We start from the raw sequence: 18,966 nt of genomic DNA on the forward strand, positions 1-18,966 counted from the left end.
ACTACTGTCCATGTATTTGTATTAGCTGTAAATGTTTTAAATTGAGGGGGAGAACTATTTTGTCCTTAAGGTCTTTTCCTGCCTTTTGTTGCTCTCCTTTCTTTTTCTCTCATTAATACTGGTACCTCTGGTCAGGGAACTGAAATGCTAAATTAAATGCTCTGTTGTCTTCCCTGTGGAGATAACATGCCAGGAAAACAGATGGTTGATTTTTTTTTTTTTCATGGTAAGCTCATTTTATCATTTGCTTCAGTGAGTATCATCTCTGTAGTTCACTATTCTATGGCAGCTCAGATGCAAATGATACTTATCCATTAAAACACTAACAGTCTTTGAATCAAAAGTTTCCCCTACCAACATACATAAATACCTGTAGCAAATAAAATGAGATTAAAAATATGGGAAAAGATATTGGGAGAATATCTATACTCACATTACATGTAGAACTTCAGGGAGCTTTATGTACCTTGAGTTGTCCTTCAGTATACAAGTGACAAGACTTACAGTCACATGCAGTAGTTACATGTGGCTTTGAGGGGGAAATAAAAGGATGAAAACAGTTCTAAAAGGAGAACATACCTTAATGTATTAGAAATGTGTTTAAAATACCTATTTTAAATCATTCCGAAGATACTTTCTTTTTTCTGTGTGTGCATTCACAAACCTAGCTGTCTGGTTTTTTCTTTCCAGCAACTGTTTTGAAAATGAAATGCTGTTTTCATCTACGTCACTTTACTAGCATTTGATTATTTCGAAAACATAGTAGGATAGATCTGTATTATTTACCCCTGAGCAGTCAATTAATCCAAAGCCCAGTACAAGCCAGGTACTTCGCTACCAAGCTCTGGTTGCAGCCTGCAAAAGCAGGAGTATTATCGTTGAACAAGAGGAAAAGAAAACCAGTGTATAACTGAATCAGTTGCATCCTGCAAATATAAACCAGGAATTATTTCAACATAACAGGGTTTTTTAATCTGCTTTATCTGCTGCTGCTTTTTTTAGGCCCTGGTAATTAGCTGGAGGCTGGAACGTAGACTACACAAACATTATACCTTTTATTACCAAGTCTTATTCAGCTGACTGTCATCTTCATGTTACTTCACTATTTAACTGTACTGTGCAGTCTTGACGTGGCATTGTAAGATTTTTTTTTTTTTCTTAGTCATCTGATTATTTTGAGTGACCTTTGGTCAGTATTGTTGTCTGGAGGAGATACTGTATGATGTGCTGTTCACATCAGGCTCAAGAAATTTGTATTTGCAAATGAGATGCATGGGAACATGTCATGCTGGGCTGGAGGGGATTGAGTCCAGTCCTTCATGATGCCAGGCAGTTGGTCAATGTTATGTTCAGTAAGGTACCTAAGCCATCAGGTCCACGTGTTGTTGTACGCTATGGCTGTAGGCGACTTCCTAATGCTATCTGATAAATGTACATCCTGTAGTACAAGTCTTGGGCCTGCGTCTTGCAACAAGCTATGGGAAGAGGGCTGGAGGGGTCAGATTTCACTGGGCATTTGAATAAAGATTTTTTTCTGAACTGTTTTATATAAAGCCTTGAGGTATCATTGGAGAATGTTTCAAAATCATCATTCTCTTTCAAATACAAACTTTCCAGTATCTGTGCTCATGTGCATGGTTGATTCCTGAATGGCAGATGCTTTGATCGGGCAGGTCACAGAGGCAACAGTGCGATGATGTTTTAATGTTGTAGAAGACTGTCTCTGATTTGCTTTATTCTTAGATTCAAAAGGAAAAGAAACTGCAGCAATGAAAGCTGACCTGCTGAGGGCTCGCAATGTGAAGAGGTATATTAATCAGCTGACGGTGGCAAAGAAGCAGTGTGAGAAGAGAATAAGGCTCCTGGGAGGACCTGCTTATGATCAGCAGGAAGATGGCATTTCTGATGAAGGTGATGGCCCTCAGAGTCAGAAGGTATAAATCGTACCTTGTTGGAAAGTCATTCTAAATGTGTTAGCACTGGATGATTTTAGCCTCAATGTCATTAATCTCTCCCTTCCCCCAGGAGTCAAGTACAAATTAATTGCTGCATAGTTTATCTTGGGAAAAGATCGCTGAAGTACCTGAAAAGACATACTGATCATTTAGCTTGGAATATTGCTAAATGTGAAACTTCATAAAGGTTCAAGTGGCTCATAAGCATGTGTGATTTTTCAGACATACTGCATGTAGGGAGTTAGTAAGGACATGGTAGTGGCCTTTCTGCAAGTAGCAACTTGCTTTCACATAAAAGATTGCCAACATATGTGCAGTGTTTCTTTGGCCCTTGTTATATTTACCGTAGGAAATACCTGTGGGTTTTGCAAATATAAAGTTATTCAAAAGCAAACACTTGTGGAAGGCAATTGACAAAATTAAGGGCAGTCATTGCAGAAATACTGGTAAAGCTGTTGACTGAATGCTGGTTTTCAACATCACTGTAGTCTGGAATTGAAAAAACTAACATTTTATTAGCCAGCATCTACAAAAATACAATCATGGCTACTTATCCTTGCTAAACTTTAAGTTTGGTGACTTTGTGTAATCTACTCTGTCCCCTTTGGGGAAAGCACAGTAACTGATGTATTCAAATTAGAAAGAAGATTCTATCTTTTTCATTGTAGGTACAAGGGAAATTATCTCTTCATGCAGAGACCTTTAATTTTCGTTATTTCCCTGGAATGATTATAACTTAGTGGCATGTAAGAAAAAAGTTGCATAATGCAGAAATGGTTCTTGCTATTTGTGTTTTGTCTTTCTTGAGTAAGGTCTGAAAGAGAGCAATTCCCTAGCCCCCACTCATCCTTAAAGCATGATTTCAGATGGTGTGTCATAGATTGTGCCAAGAGAGTCCTGATTTGCTTCCTGAAGTTGGGTGTAGTGAGGGGTGCCAAGGAGAAAAGGAAAGAGGGAAGCATGTGGCAGCACTGCATGAGCCACTGATGCTGCTTTCGGTGCCTGCTGAGATGTTATGGGCTTTCCAGTGTAGATACGTGGCAACATAAGATTATTCAGGAATGGGGTCAAGTGGTGAAGCTGCACTGGATAAGCGCAGGGATTGGGCAGAAATATAATAAAATATAATATTATTGTAATTAAAGGACTTCCTGTTGTTAATATAACCTGATGGATTTTTGGTGGGAGCTGCTGACCCAGGGTTATATCTTGCAAATATACCCATGAGCAGCACCATATTGAGTTAATGGTACTGTTAGTAGGAATAAAGACTCCTTGCAGGGGCATTTGTTGTAGTAATGGTGGAAACAACGGGACCCAGGGCTACTCTGCTTCTAAACTTTTGATGTATTTCTGTGAAGAAGCCCTAGAACCCCTCCACACCCATGTCAGCATGGAAAATGGGAAAACTGTTTCTCTCTTGTTGCCTGCAACTCTCTGTTGCCAGGAAAGAGGCTGAGGGAGGCTGGATGAGAGAGGCCACGCCATTCTCTTCTGAGCACAGAAAAATGCCAAGGGCTTGGCTGAGGAAGAGGACTCTCTTCACTGTTGTTTCCTCCCATCCTCTTCCTGCACTGTGGTAGCTTCAGTCTGGGTTCTTACTTCAAGGCAGCTGGTGCTATTTTGGATGCCAGCCCCTCCTATGTGGGCAATATTGACTGAACACTTAAGGCTTTTTTTAAGGAAAAGGGAAAGGCGTTTGGGATTTAGTAGGTAAGCTAATGTTGGTATGTCACTGCTGGTGGTCCACAATTTCTCTGTAGACTCTGTGTCGTGGTTTAGGCCCAGCTGGCAACAAAGCACCATGAGGCTGCTCGCTCACTCCCTCCCCACTCCGCCAGCCCCTGTGGGATGGGGAGGAGAAAATATAACAAAAGGCTCATAGGTCAAGACAAGGACAGGGAGGGATCACTCACCAGTTATGGTCACAGGCAAAACAGACTTGACTTGGGGAAAAAGACAAAATCAATTTAATTTGTTACCAATCAAATCAAAACAGCATAGCGAGAAGTAAAACTGCCAGCGGTGCAGGGGGATGGGGAATGGGGGTTGTGGTCAGTTTATCACACGTTGTCTCTGCCGCTCCTTCCTCCTCAGGGGCAGGACTCCTCACACTCTTCCCCTGCTCTAGCACGGGGTCCCTCCCATGGGAGACAGCCCTCCATGAGCTGCTCCAGCGTGGGTCCCTTCCATGGGCTGCAGTCCTTCAGGCACAGACTGCTCCAGCGCAGGCTTTTCCATGGCGTCACAGCCATCTTTGGGGGGCATCCATGTGCTCTGGCATGGGGTCCTCCACAGGCTGCAGGTGGGCATCTGCTCCACTGCTCACCTCCTTGGGCTGCAGAGGCATCCCCTCCTCCGGCACACCTCCTCCCCCTCCTTCTTCACTGACCTTGGTGTCTGCAGAGGGGTTCCTCTCACATTCCAGTCTCTCCCCCATCCCACTGGGCAGGGGGTGTGTGTGAGTGAGCCAGCAGCTGTGTGGTGCTTAGTTGCTGGCTGGGGTTAAACCACAACACCTGCAGAAAAACTAGCCTGTGTAGAAGGAATGGGAAGTTTGCCTTCCTTTCTTCAACTTGCATGAAAAAGGTCAGAAAGGGGCATTTACTGATGGTGTTTTGAATTACTGTTTTATGCAAGTGTAATACAGAAGTTTGAATAGATTCTTAACTTTGGGGAATTTTTGGTACTAGTTGAACAAAGAACAAATTGACTAGTGACCTAAACTTGTATTTTGGCTTTACTTCTGCATCCTACAGAAGGCTTTCTCTTTTCCGCAGTAGTAGGGGGGTAAAAGCATTGCTGGTAAAAGTCTTTAATGTGTGTTCTGATTATGGGCTTAAACGTGGAGATGGATTATTTGGAGCTGTCAATGTTTTCCTCTTACAGATTTAAGAAACAAAAATTAGGTACTTTGAAATACTTTTTTTTTTTCCTTTTCACAGCAGAAGCTAATTGTAAAACAGTGTCAGTTTTCTGTTTGATAAATACATAACAGTCATGGGACTGTATAGACTTTGCACATGTTTCACTCACCTCATTATCCGGAATCCAGGTTCTCTAGGGAAATCCTGAATGTGTGAATTGTAATCAGATGTTTATAAGCAAGCAAACAAACCAACACCAGCTACTCTCTGAATCTGAATTTCGTCATTAGCTCTGATAATGATTTGTACTCTGCCCTGGGTGTTAGATTTGCTTTCAGAGAAAATGCAGTTTGAATTAGTGTTATATATGAAGCATCTCTTCTAATCTGCTTATGGTCAGTGCAGTTTTAGTCCTTTTTCTTAGAAACTGTACCTGCACAGTACTGCAGTAATTCATTGAGTTCTTGTTGTCTGTGTTTATTCAGCAAACCATTTGTTTGATCTGTTGTGTTCAGCAGAACACGCCTCATCACCACATCTGTGAGATTTGATGTGTGGAGTCACAGCATCTCCTTAGTGGAGCTGTATAGTGAACCACAGGTGGTAGGAGGAGCTCTGGGGATCTGATCCTTGAGTAGCTATGCAATAGCAAGGAAACCACCTGAGTGTATTTTGAGGCACAGGCAGTTCATGTTAATAATCCTACCGATGAGGACTAAGTTGAAATCCTGCAGAAGACCTTGCTTCTACCACATCTGTGGATAGATGCTAAATCTGTGATTTAGCTGGTGACTGATCAGATTTTTCACTGTGATTTCTGAGCTTCAGGTAGTGACATCACGTTATGTCAGGATACCTCATGGTACAGAATTTGGAGAAATAAAGAAAGTGAGCTTCAGTTGTTGTTCCTCTGTTGCGTGAAGATGGGGTGTCTTATGACAGAATTATGTTCGTGAACATGTGAGTCTCAAGGCAGGGATTTATCCATTAGTTTATGTGCAGTGGAATGCCAGGTACCTTATGAGCATATACTTCCTGATAGGTGTTATTGCATTTGGTATTTGGTTCAGCTACTGCTGTATATGACAAAGATAGCCTTCTGATGACTTGCCTCTTTTTAAAAAAAAGTAATAGAAGGAATGTATGCTTTAATTTTAGTCAGTGTACAGACAAAGCATAAGTTAAGGGTTTTTAAAATGCAGCTTGGAGAAAGACACATTTTTCTAGTTTGGTTTTTTTTACATTCCTTTTATTCCTGTCTTCTACAAAAAAAAACCCAACAAACATACGAAAAACAACACCAAATGAAAACAAGTCCTGCAGTCTGACTGTTTGCCATCATCCCAGCAGAAAACCTCCACTACTGACCTTAATTCTGTTCACCCCACCCATGATCTTGTCCGGGTTTCAGCTGGAATAGAGTTAATTGTCTTCCTAGTAGCTGGCATAGTGCTATGTTTTGAGTTCAGTATGAGAAGAATGTTGATAACACTGATGTTTTCAGTTGTTGCTCAGTAGTGTTTAGTCTAAAGTCAAGGATTTTTCAGCTTCTCATGCCCAGCCAGCAAGAAGGCTGGAGGGGCACAAGAAGTTGGGAGGGGACACAGCCAGGGCAGCTGACCCAAAGTGGCCAAAGGGGTGTTCCATACCATGGGACGTCATGCCCAGTATATGAACTGCGGGGAGTGGGGGCAGGGGATCGTTGCTCGGGGACTAACTGGGCATCGATCGGCGGGTGGTGAGCAATTGCACTGTGCATCATTTGTATATTCCAATCCTTTTATTATTACTGTTGTCATTTTATTAGTATTATCACTGTCATTTGTTAGTTTCGTCTTTTCTGTTCTATTAAACTATTCTTATCTCAACTGATGAGTTTTACTTCTTTTCCCGATTCTCTCCCCCATCCCACTGGGTGGGGGGAAGTGAGTGAGCAGCTGTGTGGTGCTTAGTTGCTGGCTGGGGTTAAACCATGACAGATCTGCAGTGCTGTTACCAGCTTTATTGTGGTTATCCATTATAGGCCAATGTGGTTGTAGCAAATGGGATCCTGGTGTGTTGCAAAGAAATACAGTACAGTGCATCTATGCTGTGTCTGGTGCCTATACAGGCCCTTCCAAATTAAGTAGTTGTTTTATGTTCCTCCAGAGAGAGATTGTGACTATCTTTAGGGACTTGCCAAGACCAGGTCTCTGCTTTGTAGGGCCAGGAGCAAGGCTATTCTGTGTGCATACTCTAGGGATGCTGGTTAAAGCACCCTGCTTGGAAAAAAAATAAAAATCTAACCCCCTTCCTAGTCTTTGACAGAGCCTGTGGTCAGCTGTGGTATATTAGCTACTTTCCTGTTGGGAGTAGAGAATTGATATAGCATCAGTAAAGCTGCTGGTTGTTCTGAACCTGGAAGCTGCTCTTGAGTTAAAAGGACTTGAAGGCTTGCTGTTGAGGCTGATAATTCTAAGATTACATCTGCTAACTGGATATTAGATTTGAGGGTGTACACTTGCCCTAATGCGTGCATATGTGCCAACATAGCTTAGAGCTTTGTACTCTAATCCGTGGTGATACTGAGTCATAAAATGATCTTTTGCTGAGGATTACAAATAACTGCAGAGTCTCGTTCTTTAAATCGGACAAGGAAGGATCCTCCCTAGAATACTTCCTGGATTGCATGCATCTTATGATAATTTATCACCTCAAACCTAAAACCCTGTATTGTCCATCATTGTTGTCATTGAAGTCTTAATAATGCTTATAGTACCGTGTTTGTAATGAATTTAATAACTCCAGGATAGTCAAACCTTTAACAAACAAAAACCTAAAAAAAAAAATTGAGGTCTCACTTCTGCAAGAGAAGTTTAAATAGGCTTTTCTGTCCATTAATATATTTCGTTAACGTATTTCAGTTTACAAGCTAACTATTAGGAGGTTTGTGTAACAGCATTATTAGGCCCCATTATTTAATTACCATGGGGCACCTGTGCAGTGGGCACTTTGTTAGGTGAGAGGGATAGTTGCAGTTGTCTTGCTCCTGGCAAGACAGCAGCACTTACCCACTATTACTTTTGAGAGGGGATGTTTGTTACTTACCCTCCTTGCTGGCAGTCTGTGTGGGGATACCTTGGATAATAGAGACATAGAGACCAAGGTGACCTCTTGCTCAAGAAGTGATGGCACATGCTCCACATTGTGATTTGTTACCTCTTCTATTGAGTTTGTGTGGCAAGGTTTTGGTAGCCAGGGGGCTACGGGGGGGGCTTCTGTGAGAAGCTGCTTTAAGTTTCCCCCATGTCTGACAGAGCCAATGCCAGCTGGCTCCAAGACGGACCCACCACTGGCCAAGGCCAAGCCCATCAGTGATGGTGGTAGTACCTCTGGGATCACGTATTTAAGAAGGGGGACACCCTCCCCCCCCGCCCCCCGAAAAAAAAAAAGCCTTCAGCCAGAGAGAGGAGTGAGAACGTGTCAGAGAAACAACCCTGCGGACACCAAGGTCAGTGAAGAAGGAGGGGGAGGAGATGCTCCAGGCGCTGGAGCAGAGATTCCCCTGCAGCCCGTGGTGAAGACCATGGTGAGGCAGGCTGTCCCCCTGCAGCCCATGGAGGTCCACGGTGGAGCAGATATCCACCTGGAGCCCGGGGAGGACCCCACACCGGAGCAGGTGGATGCCCGAAGGAGGCTGTGACCCTGTGGGAAGCCCACACTGGATCAGGCTCCTGGCAGGACCTGTGGATCTGTGGAGAGAGGAGCTCAGGCTGGAGCAGGTTTTCTGGCAGGACTTGTGACCCCATGGGGGACCCACGCTGGAGCAGTCTGTGCCTGAAGGACTGCAGCCCGTGGAAGAGACCCATGCTGGAGCAGTTCATGAAGAACTGCAGCCCATGGGAAGGACCCACGTTGGAGAAGTTTGTGGAGGACTCTCTGCCGTGGGAGGGACCCCATGCTGAAGCAGGGGAAGAGTGTGATGAGTCCTGCCCTGAGGAGGAAGGAGCAGCAGAGACAATGTGTGATGAACTGACTGCAACCCCCATTCCCTGTCCCCCTGCACTGCTGGCAGGGAGGAGGTAGAGAAAACCAGGAGTGAAGTTGAGCCCAGGAAGGAGGGAGGGGTGGGGGGAAGATGTTTTAAGATTTGGTTTTACTTCTCATTATCCTACTCTGATTTGATTGGTAATAAGTTAATTTTCCCAAAATCAAGTCTGTTTTGCCCATGACCATAACTGGTAAGTGATCTCTCCCTGTCCTTGTCTTGACCCATGAGCCTTTTGTTACGTTTTCTCTCTTCTGTCCAACTGAGGGGTGGTTGATAAAGTGGCCTTGGTGGGCACCTGGTGTCTGCTATCATTTACAGAGCTGACAGTCCTGGAGATGATCAAGATCTCTGCTCAAGAGGCTGGAAGACACTCTTCTGCTTGTATTTTAAATCAGTGTCCTTGATAAAATGATTGAATAGAAATTATGAAGATGCTCAGCAATGAGGCTAAACCACAGACTGGCCTTTGAGTTGTCAGCTCTGTGTTCTTCTCTTTGACAGTCTGATCACCATTTCTGTAATAAGCCTAGCTTCAGCAAGCCTGCCTCTCTGTGCTGTTCAATGAGGATTATAGAGTGAATTCTGAAAGGCAGAAGTTTATGTTCATATACCTGAATAGCTCTGAAGCTAAGAGCAAGCCATGTCCAGAAGATACTGGTATGGTAAAGGATGAAGAGAGGAATGGCACATGACTCTCACTGAGGAACTTTGAAGATGAAAATGAGCATTTAAGCTGAGACAAACACAATTTACTTAAACACTGCCCAAATTTTGGGGAGCTGTTTCAGACAAAACATAGGTGGCTACAGTTTTTAAAGAGCCTGCTCTAGCTTGGTTAATTAGGAAGTGACTTGTGCTAGTAGTTGTGTACATGCATGTGTATGTGGTTTCCTCCCATACAGCTTGAGTCCAGCAAACCGTTTTTCCTAAATGTAAATTGGTGGTAGAGTCTCACAGGTACTAGGTTTAGGAAACTATATGGTCTTACCAGAGAGAGAGAGAGATGCTGATACATGAGCTGTATTGTATTATTATTAGGTATCAGAAAACCCATATTAGAGAAATTTTTAATTCCTTAGGCTCTGCTGGAATTCACATCTTGCTCTGTACCAAATTATCTTTGCTATAAAATGCAAAGTCATAGGAAGCTAAGATTCATTAGCCCCAGTGCTCTAAGGACCTGCTTTTCTTTTCAAAGGAAAAATTGTGGGTTGGTTGGTGTCTGTGAAGTACAAAGCAAGAGATCAAGACCACTCCGATGTATTTGGATTCCTGGTGATATAAGTAATGGCACTAAATGAGCTACATGAAAACTCATTCAGCTGCTAGACTGAAAAGTTGGAGAAGAAGGGGTGTTTGGTTTTGATAGGGTGTTGAAAATTGGTCCTGTTTTTCAAAGAAAGCCAAAGTGGTTCATTTTGTTGAACATGGGAAGATCTGTTCATTTTGTCAAGGAGGTGTTTTGTTTTCAGGTGTTTGTCTCAAAGAGAAGGCCTGGATTTAGAAGAATAGTGCAGGATGAGGAAGCAATAATGGCTTTTTAATCCAACAGCTTAATGGCTGCAGCATCTGCTTGGGTGTGGGACATCTGTGTTTCATTTCCTTTTCTGTTTGACGTACACCCTCCACTCTCATCTGGGAAGAGTCCTGAGCACTGTATCACAGCCCATACTCTTTCCTGGCTGCATTTCTGATAGATGCTTTTCAGTAACACTCAGTTAATGGGAACTGGCCACCAAATGCCCTAACTGCCAGGGTAAAGAACTACACTCCATCTTTCTCTGACCCTGGGAATAATTGAGATACATCTCAAAGCTCTGTGGCCTGTGGTGTGGAAACTGCTGATGTTACTCTTTGAATCAAGCAAAGAATAGATCAGTTAGCTTTCAGCTTGGCTCCTCTGCCTGGTGGAAACATTGGAAGTTAAATTTTTGGCAATAGTATTTAATGTATGACTTGAAATGCCATCTTAGTCCTTTGAAATGTAGTCTTACCTCCTGGACAGAAAACATGTGGAAACATTTTCTATCTGGTAGAAGCATAGATGCATTTATCTTCTAAATACTTACAACTAATTTTTTTTTTTTTTTTTTAAATGAATCAAAACTATTACTGTAGAAGGTCAGTGCAGTTGAATCTAGTACACGTGTTTGTGGGATGCATGGTGCTCTGTGGACACGTCAAGTGAAAAGATTTTCCCCATAAGGGTTGGAGAGAAGCTAGTTAGGTATTTTCCTGGGTTTTACTCTTAGTTTTCCTTTCTTCAGATTCTTCAGTTTGAAGAAATTTTGGCCAACCCTTCATACCGAGAGCACTTCCGAATCTACATGGAAAGGATGGACAAGATGGCTTTGATCGGTCTTTGGGAGTCTGTGGAGTATCTGAAGAATGCTAACAAGGTGGAAGAAATTGCAAGTCCATGCAGCTTGTACATTAATGGGAATCTCTGCTTGTGATCTTGATGTTAGGAAATGTCTTTGCATTTATGTTTTCAAAATAATAGTATAGGATGGATGCTAAGCAATTTAGGTTTTTTTACTACTTCATGTCAATGTTTGAGGATAATATGGCAATTAAAAATTGTGGACTGTTGTTTTGCGTAGCAACATGACCTGTAAAAAGGATACCTGATATGCAAAAGTAGTAGAATTATCTCCCCTTCCACCAGAGAAAAAACTTGCCGTAATATATTGGCTTTAGTTGTATCAGCTCATGTGAAACTTAAAACTATGTTACAGTTTGATAGTCTGTACATAAACTTGTTATTTTGCCAATTAGAGGTAGCCCATTCAATCCAAAACCATGAAAATTTGTGTATATATGTTTTTAAAATCCTTTTGAAAGCGAGATTTTGCTTCAAAAGACCCCTTCCTCTCCATGTTCTGTTGCTATGTAAGCAGCGAAGTTTCTCCAGGAATGCTACACTACTGCTGGAGGGAAGAAGCAACGCTATATTGTAATCTGTGCTAAAATAAAGTAGGAACGAGAACCCTGAAACAGGGATAGGAAATACCACTTAAAGTTGCAAGAAGTGTCCTGGAGCAATGGTGCACAGCAAGAATGTAAAGGCCAACTTTGCTGTTTGTGAGCAGTGGGGTGGGTTTTTGGGGGAGAGTGTTTTAAACATTCAGGATTCACACTAGCATGAATTACGAATTTCATTATTAAGTATCAGTTTAATAAATTACAGTGAATAAAAAGTTTTCTCCTATGTAAAAAGATTCTAGTCATTTGGAAAACAGAAATAACATCCTGTAACCAAAGTGGCAAATTGTAGAGCGTGAGTAGTGAGCCATTAATACAGTCTGTATAAATGCTAACAACCAACTCAGGCTAGAAAGTGTTCATAAAAAGGGTTTGTCAGGCAGTGTGAAGAGAGTTGTATAAGTCAGTTTTGATTTGCAAACTGCTCGTGATTGGAAAAGGTGCTATAAATCATTTAATGACCTTTCAGCTGTGATTTCTGTCCTTGCTTTCAAAACAATATGTATAGTGCCTTTATTCAAGACTTCCCATTTTTTTTAAAGAGATTCTAATGTACTGTGCTCCTGTTGCTCCATGGAACATAAATGTCAGCGCTTTGATTACAAAAAAGGTAGCATCCTGCAGCCATGTGGCTGTGATATTGTCACATGAGGCAGGCAAGCACGCTGTGCCATACTAAGGGAGTGGATAAAATCTTTTTAATTTGGGTCAGTTTGGGGAGACGATCATGGGCTGTGCTGCATCACTTCTTCTCTTTCCTGTTCATTACTGTAAAGTTCAATCCTGTCTGCTGTTCTGTGCTCAGTGGAAATACCTGGCCTTCTGTACTGGTAGATATCTCTTCCTTTTCTTCTTCCTTTTCTTTTTTCTTTCTTTTTTTTTTTCCTTTCTTTTCCCCCTCAAAAATTAATCATAGTCATGTATAAAGTGAGTTGATCCTATCCAGCAGAAGGCAGGAGAGCTGATACAGCTGAACTCTACAATCTGAACTTAAAATGGTGACCACAGTGTTGCTCTAGCACTTTCTCCTTTTAATACCAGCTTTTGGAGCATACTTTTAAAAACAGTGGGTGTGGAAGCTATGGTAATTTTAGACCACAGCTGTTTCTTCACTTAGAAAATACTGATATTTATCTTGTGAAATTGACTGCTTAGCATAGGTGCGCAGGGAGAGTGCTTGATCTCAGTAAGAGATTCACAGATGTGTTCTCATACATCTGGTGTGAAATTAGCTTGATCATCCTTCAAATTATGCACCTGGATCCTGAGTCATCATGATATTTTTAAAATTTGTTCATTATTCTCTTCTCCCTCTCTCCCTCGCCCTCTCTCTTGCCTAGGCTGAAATACCTCAACTGGTGAGTGAAATTTATCAGAATTTTTTTGTGGAAAGCAGAGATATACCTGTGGAAAAATCCCTTTATAAAGAAATACAGCAAAGTCTTGTGGGAAATAAAGGCATTGAAGTATTCTACAGAATTCAGGCAGATGTTTACGAAACTCTAAAGGACAGATACTACCCCTCGTTCATTGTCAGTGATTTATATGAGAGATCAGTCAAGAAGGAAGAGGAAAGAAGTTCTGCTCAGCTAACTCCGGAGGACAAAGATGAAGTGGTGAGTCACATGGACAATTTCTTTCACTGTTATTTAAGGTGATCTGAAGACAATCCTGAGTAAAGCATATAGTCGCATCTCCTGTCCTTGAGCTTTGGACTACCTTTCTTTTTTTTCTGATGTATTTATAAATGTCATCACTCTTGTAGTTTCATCAGATAAACCTGGTATGTTTACAAGCTCATTGAAACAAAATGGTACAAAATGACTGACTACTTAAACTTTAAATTAGTTACAGTAGGTATTACAGATTTCCAAGCCTTTTGTGTTCCGTAGCTTTCATTATGCCCCTTAGAGAATGCAAAACATACCTCATGAGCTCAGCTGCTCTGCTTTTTGATGAAGGAAATAGCACTGAAACATCAGTCTAGACATTGTCTGTCCCTGTCCCCTGTGCATTTCCTAGGGACTAAATAGGTATTAAAAATTGCACAGAAGAGGAGGAAAAGTAATGAAAAATTATAATCTTAATGCCTTTTTATTATTTATTAAATAAACTAATAGGCTATGTTGGAAGATAAAACTGACTAAAATAACACTAGAACTGGAAAATACTAAAACAGATCATTCAGAATGTCATAAGCAGTAACCTAACAGCAGCTCTCTTGGGGCAGGTTTTTTCAGTGGGTTCTCTAAATCGGTCATGTCGGGGGAACTTGTGTTACATTTATCTAAGAACATTTTGACAAGAGCATCTCAGACTAGTGAGCATCTTTCAGTCAGGCTGCTGCTTCAGATCAGCATGGATATCTTCATTTTACATGTGAACGTGCTCAGAACACAATGAAGTGTAATAGTTTGTCTAAAACTGGATCTAAATGGACAAATAAGAAGCAGAATTCAGAGGTGCTGATCTCCATTCTGCCGTTTAGAAACAATTTTTCCAGAACCTAAGACTTTTGTATTTACTGCTTAAATATGATTTTCATTTCTGTAGGTGAGCTATTATAGTCTCTGTAGTCCTCATATCAGCAAATCTGCAGAGATGAGCTGTTATAAGTTAATAACTTCCAATATGAACTTTTAGAGCTTGCTGAATTTTTCATTGTTTGTTTCTCCCTGTATTCTTTTCCTTGATAAAAGATTCAAGACGCGTTTTCTACTTTGCTTGCTGCTAACTCAGCTATTTGTTGAGGGTGGTAGGTACTTCAAAGACTTTCTGTCCTTGTGCAGTCATTGGGACTTTGAGAAAAGGCTGTTACTGGTTTTGTCCAGAACTTTCTAAGTATTAAACATTGTGCTTTTTAATCTCTTCATGTATTTTATTCAGAGTCGAACAGAGATAACCATTTCTCTAAGAAAACTGACACAACATTTTAGGGCTAGCTGTCCTCTGTCAGATAACATTTACTCTAGCTGCTGAAAAATTAGATTTTTGACTTCAGCATCATCTGTCCTTCCTCTGAGTCCTTGGGATATGTATGTGCCAGATTTGAAGGCTGTGTCTGCTGTGAAACCTTGAAGACTAATATATTGCCAAGTTTGCTAATATGGTTAAAGTTTTTTGCATTTTTAAAGCTAATTAAGTATGAAGTTGCATATACTGCTAGAGCATCTCTCTGATAGATCAATCCTTATGGCTCTGTGCCATTCTTCAGGGTCTTTGAGGTGAAAATAAATTATAAATTCTTCTTTCTGAAGCTTCCAGTGATCTTTCAGATGTTGGTGAAAATGCACTACTGGCTAATAGGTTTGGGGTTTTTTCCTCCCCATGTATGGGAAGCCACAGCTGAGAAATCTGGTGTTTCTGGAGGGATCCATACAGTTAGCAAATACTAATTGGTTTTGGTTTAGTTTGGGTTTTGGAGGTCTACATTCTCACTTCCTGGGGCACTGTGGGAGTTCCCTATGTTAATTTTCTGTAAATTTCACTGTTACAGCTGGATAGGTAAAAAGCCATCTAGTATCCTCATGGAGGGGAGGACAAAAGGGCGAGCCCTGATTAAACATGAGAAAAAAAAATCAGAAGGTAGGAATTGGGGTGAGGCCAGACTGCTGATTCTGCTGCACATGGAACAAGCTCTTTCTTCTTCCTTCCAATCTGTCATCGCTTTTCGCTCCTTGGACAAACGTCCTTTAAGAAGTCATGAGTAGATGTAAAAATATAGAAGGAAGCAGTGCCTACATTCAGCACTTTGAGGAAAGAGGGACTGGTGCGTGTGTCAGATTGCTAAAATAAGCCCAAAGTCTCTGTTCTGCAGCACTCACAGAAATGAAAGTCATTATCAGTTTAGCAATCGGGGAAAACAGCACAATCCTTTATGATCTCAGCTTTGAGTGTGTTGGTTGTTTATTTGATAATTTGAATACAGGTAACTTGTTATCTTGTAATTCTAGCATTTTTGTGATAAACCTAGTGATTCAGAAGTGGTTTTTGCTGTAAGCTTCTGAAGCGTTAACGACAGAGAAATCACGTGGCCTACCTCTGGGAGCAGAGCCTTACTGACTTGTAACTAATTGCAATCCTTTCATTACTAGAACCAAACTTCGTGTGAAAAGTCTTTTAATTCGTCAGTGTTGAAAATAGCATTTTTTTATTCTTTTTGACCTCTGTGCTTCCCAACAAGTACAAGGTTTCTTATTTTATGGTTCTGTTCAATAGAGTTTGGAATAACACCCAGCATTGTTAACTATTATTATTTGTATTACTGTAGTGCCAGGAGACAACAACAAGCTTCCATGAGCTGAGCTCTGTACACATGCTTGCAGGTAGTCTCTGACCTGAGGAGTTGACAGTTCATGCAGAATAGACAGAAGAAAGGATGGGGTATAGAGCTAATGTTATTTAGTTAGCCACATAGCAGACAAATGTGGAACTGGAAAAGGGCATGGATTTCTTAGCCTAGAACTCCTGACTTCTGCATGTTGTTACCCTCCCTTATGCGGATCACACTAAGGAGATTAATTATCGTTGCTACTGTATCTCTTCTCAGAGTTTTTTTTACTAAGATATAAAGTACTGCAGAATTTACAGTAAGACTGTCTCATCTAAAACTCAGAATTTAGTAGAGTATGAGACTTCCTTCTGTTAGCTTTTTGTTAATTATATAAAGATTCAGCTTACTTAGTGGGAACATAATTAAATAGCACAGAACTCTCATTCATGAGATTAGATTTATAGCTTCCCACAGATAAATTTAGATACACTCAGTCATAAGCAGACCTCAAAGATCTTTGAACGTGGCAATGGTAACATCACAGTGCTGCGTTTGCTGGATCTCAAGGTCTTCATGCCTACTTGGGGAAGCACAGTAAGAATGGGGAGGCTGAGGCAAATGCCAAAAGGTGTTAAAGAGGATGTCACTGAAAGGTGTGAAGTTTTCTATTTTTTTGCATGCCTGTAGTACACAAGGTGGAAAAAGCTATTCGTTTGTCTGGATGAATATAAGAAAATGATTTATGAGTTTAGGGTAATGCATATGTGCTTTTAACACATTTTTATTAATGCTTCTAAAAACAGTGGTAAAATCTGTTTATGAAGAGAAAGGACTTGGTTTAGATTGTTTTGCAGGCTGATAAATCTGTTTTGTGAGGGTTTGTGGGAGGCAGGACTGTTTGTCAGAACTGTGGTTTCTTCTGGGTTTGTTCCTGTCGTCCCCGTGTCCCCCCCATCTTGTTACCTTTCAGCTCAGAGCTAAGTATTTGCTTTTCCATCTGGCTCTGAAAATTGATCATGACTACTAAGCTGTTGTTGCTTTTAAAATAAACTTTGATTCTTCCTCTCATTTATACTAAAGCCTTAGCTTGAAGGTCATTTTACAGAGTTGGCAAGAGTTGCCAAAGAGCTGTAGTGTAAATTGTAATGAGGCTTTGTCTGTTGTTGGGGGTTTTTTTTGGCTGTGTTTTTGGTTTTGGTTTTTTTTTTTTTGTTTGTTTGGTTTTTTGTTTTTTTTAACAGACCTACGTTTCACGTTGGATCTGATGGTTGGAATATCTGTTAGAATCTGTTATACCTACATTTTCGTCTATATCAAGAAATGTTCTTAGATGTAAAATGCTTATGGAGCAAATAACAACTGTCTCCTTTTTCATATTAATGATGCAATTACTTCCATCCTCTATTCCTAGGGCCAAGGTTGTGAAGAAGCTACTGAAGAATGCAGCACAAGAATTAATGAACAGGCCAGTTATGCTGTAAATAAACTTCGCCAGCTAAATGACAAGCTTGAGTATAAGAAACAGGCTCTGAATTCCATATGTAATTCACCAAAACCCGACAAAAAGGTAAGTACCTTTAGTGTCTTCAGGGGGTTTGGGTTTTGTGGGGGTTTTTTTGTTTATTTTTAAATTATGTGTGTGTTTGTGTAATATCCAGTTGTCTGAGGCTTTTTTTGGACAGGTCAGATTGCTATTTCAATCAGCCTGTTATAGAAAGTGAAATCAGAGCTTAGTTTTAATTGTTTATTTTTTCCATTTTTTTAAAGCTATTGTAACTTAAATCGCAAATATGATTTATATTGCTTTGTTTGTTATAGAATAACAACCTCTCTCCTAGTGGTCTTGCAGCTTTGTTGGTGGCAAATAGTATTTCTCCCTTACATCTCTGCCCACCTGTATCTGTGTAGTTCTTTATGGCAGCTTGTTTTGTGTCCCTGTCGCATCTGCAGCACTGCAGCGGAGGGATGTGCTAGTTAGCTTCTGCTCCCTCTGCTGGCTTTGAAATAGCACAGCACAATTTCATAATCTCTACAGTTGTGACTGCCTTGCTCAAATAAAGGGGAAAAAAAACCCCAAACCTATAGAAGTGAATTACTTCCTTTAAAAGGAGCTAGGAGAAATCTGCAGGGCACTCATCAGACTAAAAATTCTGAGGGATATGAAACTTTGGCGCTCCGGTCTTGGATTAAGAAAAAAAAAGAAAAGCCTTTTTCTCTTTACAAAGTGCAACAGTTAAGAAATCTAAGAACATATTCAGGCAGAAGCAAGTGATTTGCGTTTGGCTTAGGCCAACTCATTTGCATTGCTACTGAGGATGGTATTACAGGACTGTTGTTAAGATGCAGCTGGGCCAAGCTTTTCAGGTGTAATGAGGTTTGTTGCAAATGGTAGGCAGTGGGTGAACAAGTGGTCAAGGTGTCCCCCTAAAATGGCCTTCTGCTAGGGATGGCAAAAATTTACCTGGGCATTAGTCGTTGCTCAGGACCTGGGTTCTTTGCACATTTGTTCTTTCACTCAGGGTGAGTGCTAAGATGCTGGTCTGAATAGAAGTTGGCACTCCGCTCATTCCGTGCTGCCCCAGCTCTGGGAGTAGCTAGCTCTCAGAGAAATATGTGGACAGTAGTCTTTGGGGCCACCCCTCTGTCCCTCCCACGTCTCCCTTCTGCCAGAGGTTGCTGCAGACAACTGGAAATGTGTCCACAGCTGGTCTGGGCTGTCCCGCTCACAGCTGCTGTGCTGCGTGTGTGACCCTAGCTGGCAGAAGATACCTCTTATTTGTCACCCAATCACTGCTGTTCGGAGTGGAGAGAGCACAGGTGTGTCCTTTTTATGTTTTTTAATAATGCCTGTATTAC

General features: G+C 41.1%; 1 protein-coding gene across 2 annotated transcripts in view; it reads left to right on the plus strand.

Annotated features, from left to right (window-relative positions):
- SNX25 (sorting nexin 25) overlaps positions 1-18,966 on the plus strand; it is a 91,429-nt gene that overhangs the window by 49,931 nt on the left and 22,532 nt on the right. For both annotated transcript variants that reach the window (XM_069788315.1, XM_069788323.1), the window contains 4 exons: positions 1,744-1,934; positions 11,120-11,251; positions 13,178-13,453; positions 17,522-17,677. In XM_069788315.1, the coding sequence (XP_069644416.1) occupies positions 1,744-1,934; positions 11,120-11,251; positions 13,178-13,453; positions 17,522-17,677 (755 nt within the window). The remainder of the gene's footprint in view (positions 1-1,743; positions 1,935-11,119; positions 11,252-13,177; positions 13,454-17,521; positions 17,678-18,966) is intronic.

This window comes from Haliaeetus albicilla, chromosome 1 (genome assembly GCF_947461875.1).
Source record: "Haliaeetus albicilla chromosome 1, bHalAlb1.1, whole genome shotgun sequence".
Classification (NCBI taxonomy): Eukaryota; Metazoa; Chordata; class Aves; order Accipitriformes; family Accipitridae; genus Haliaeetus; species Haliaeetus albicilla.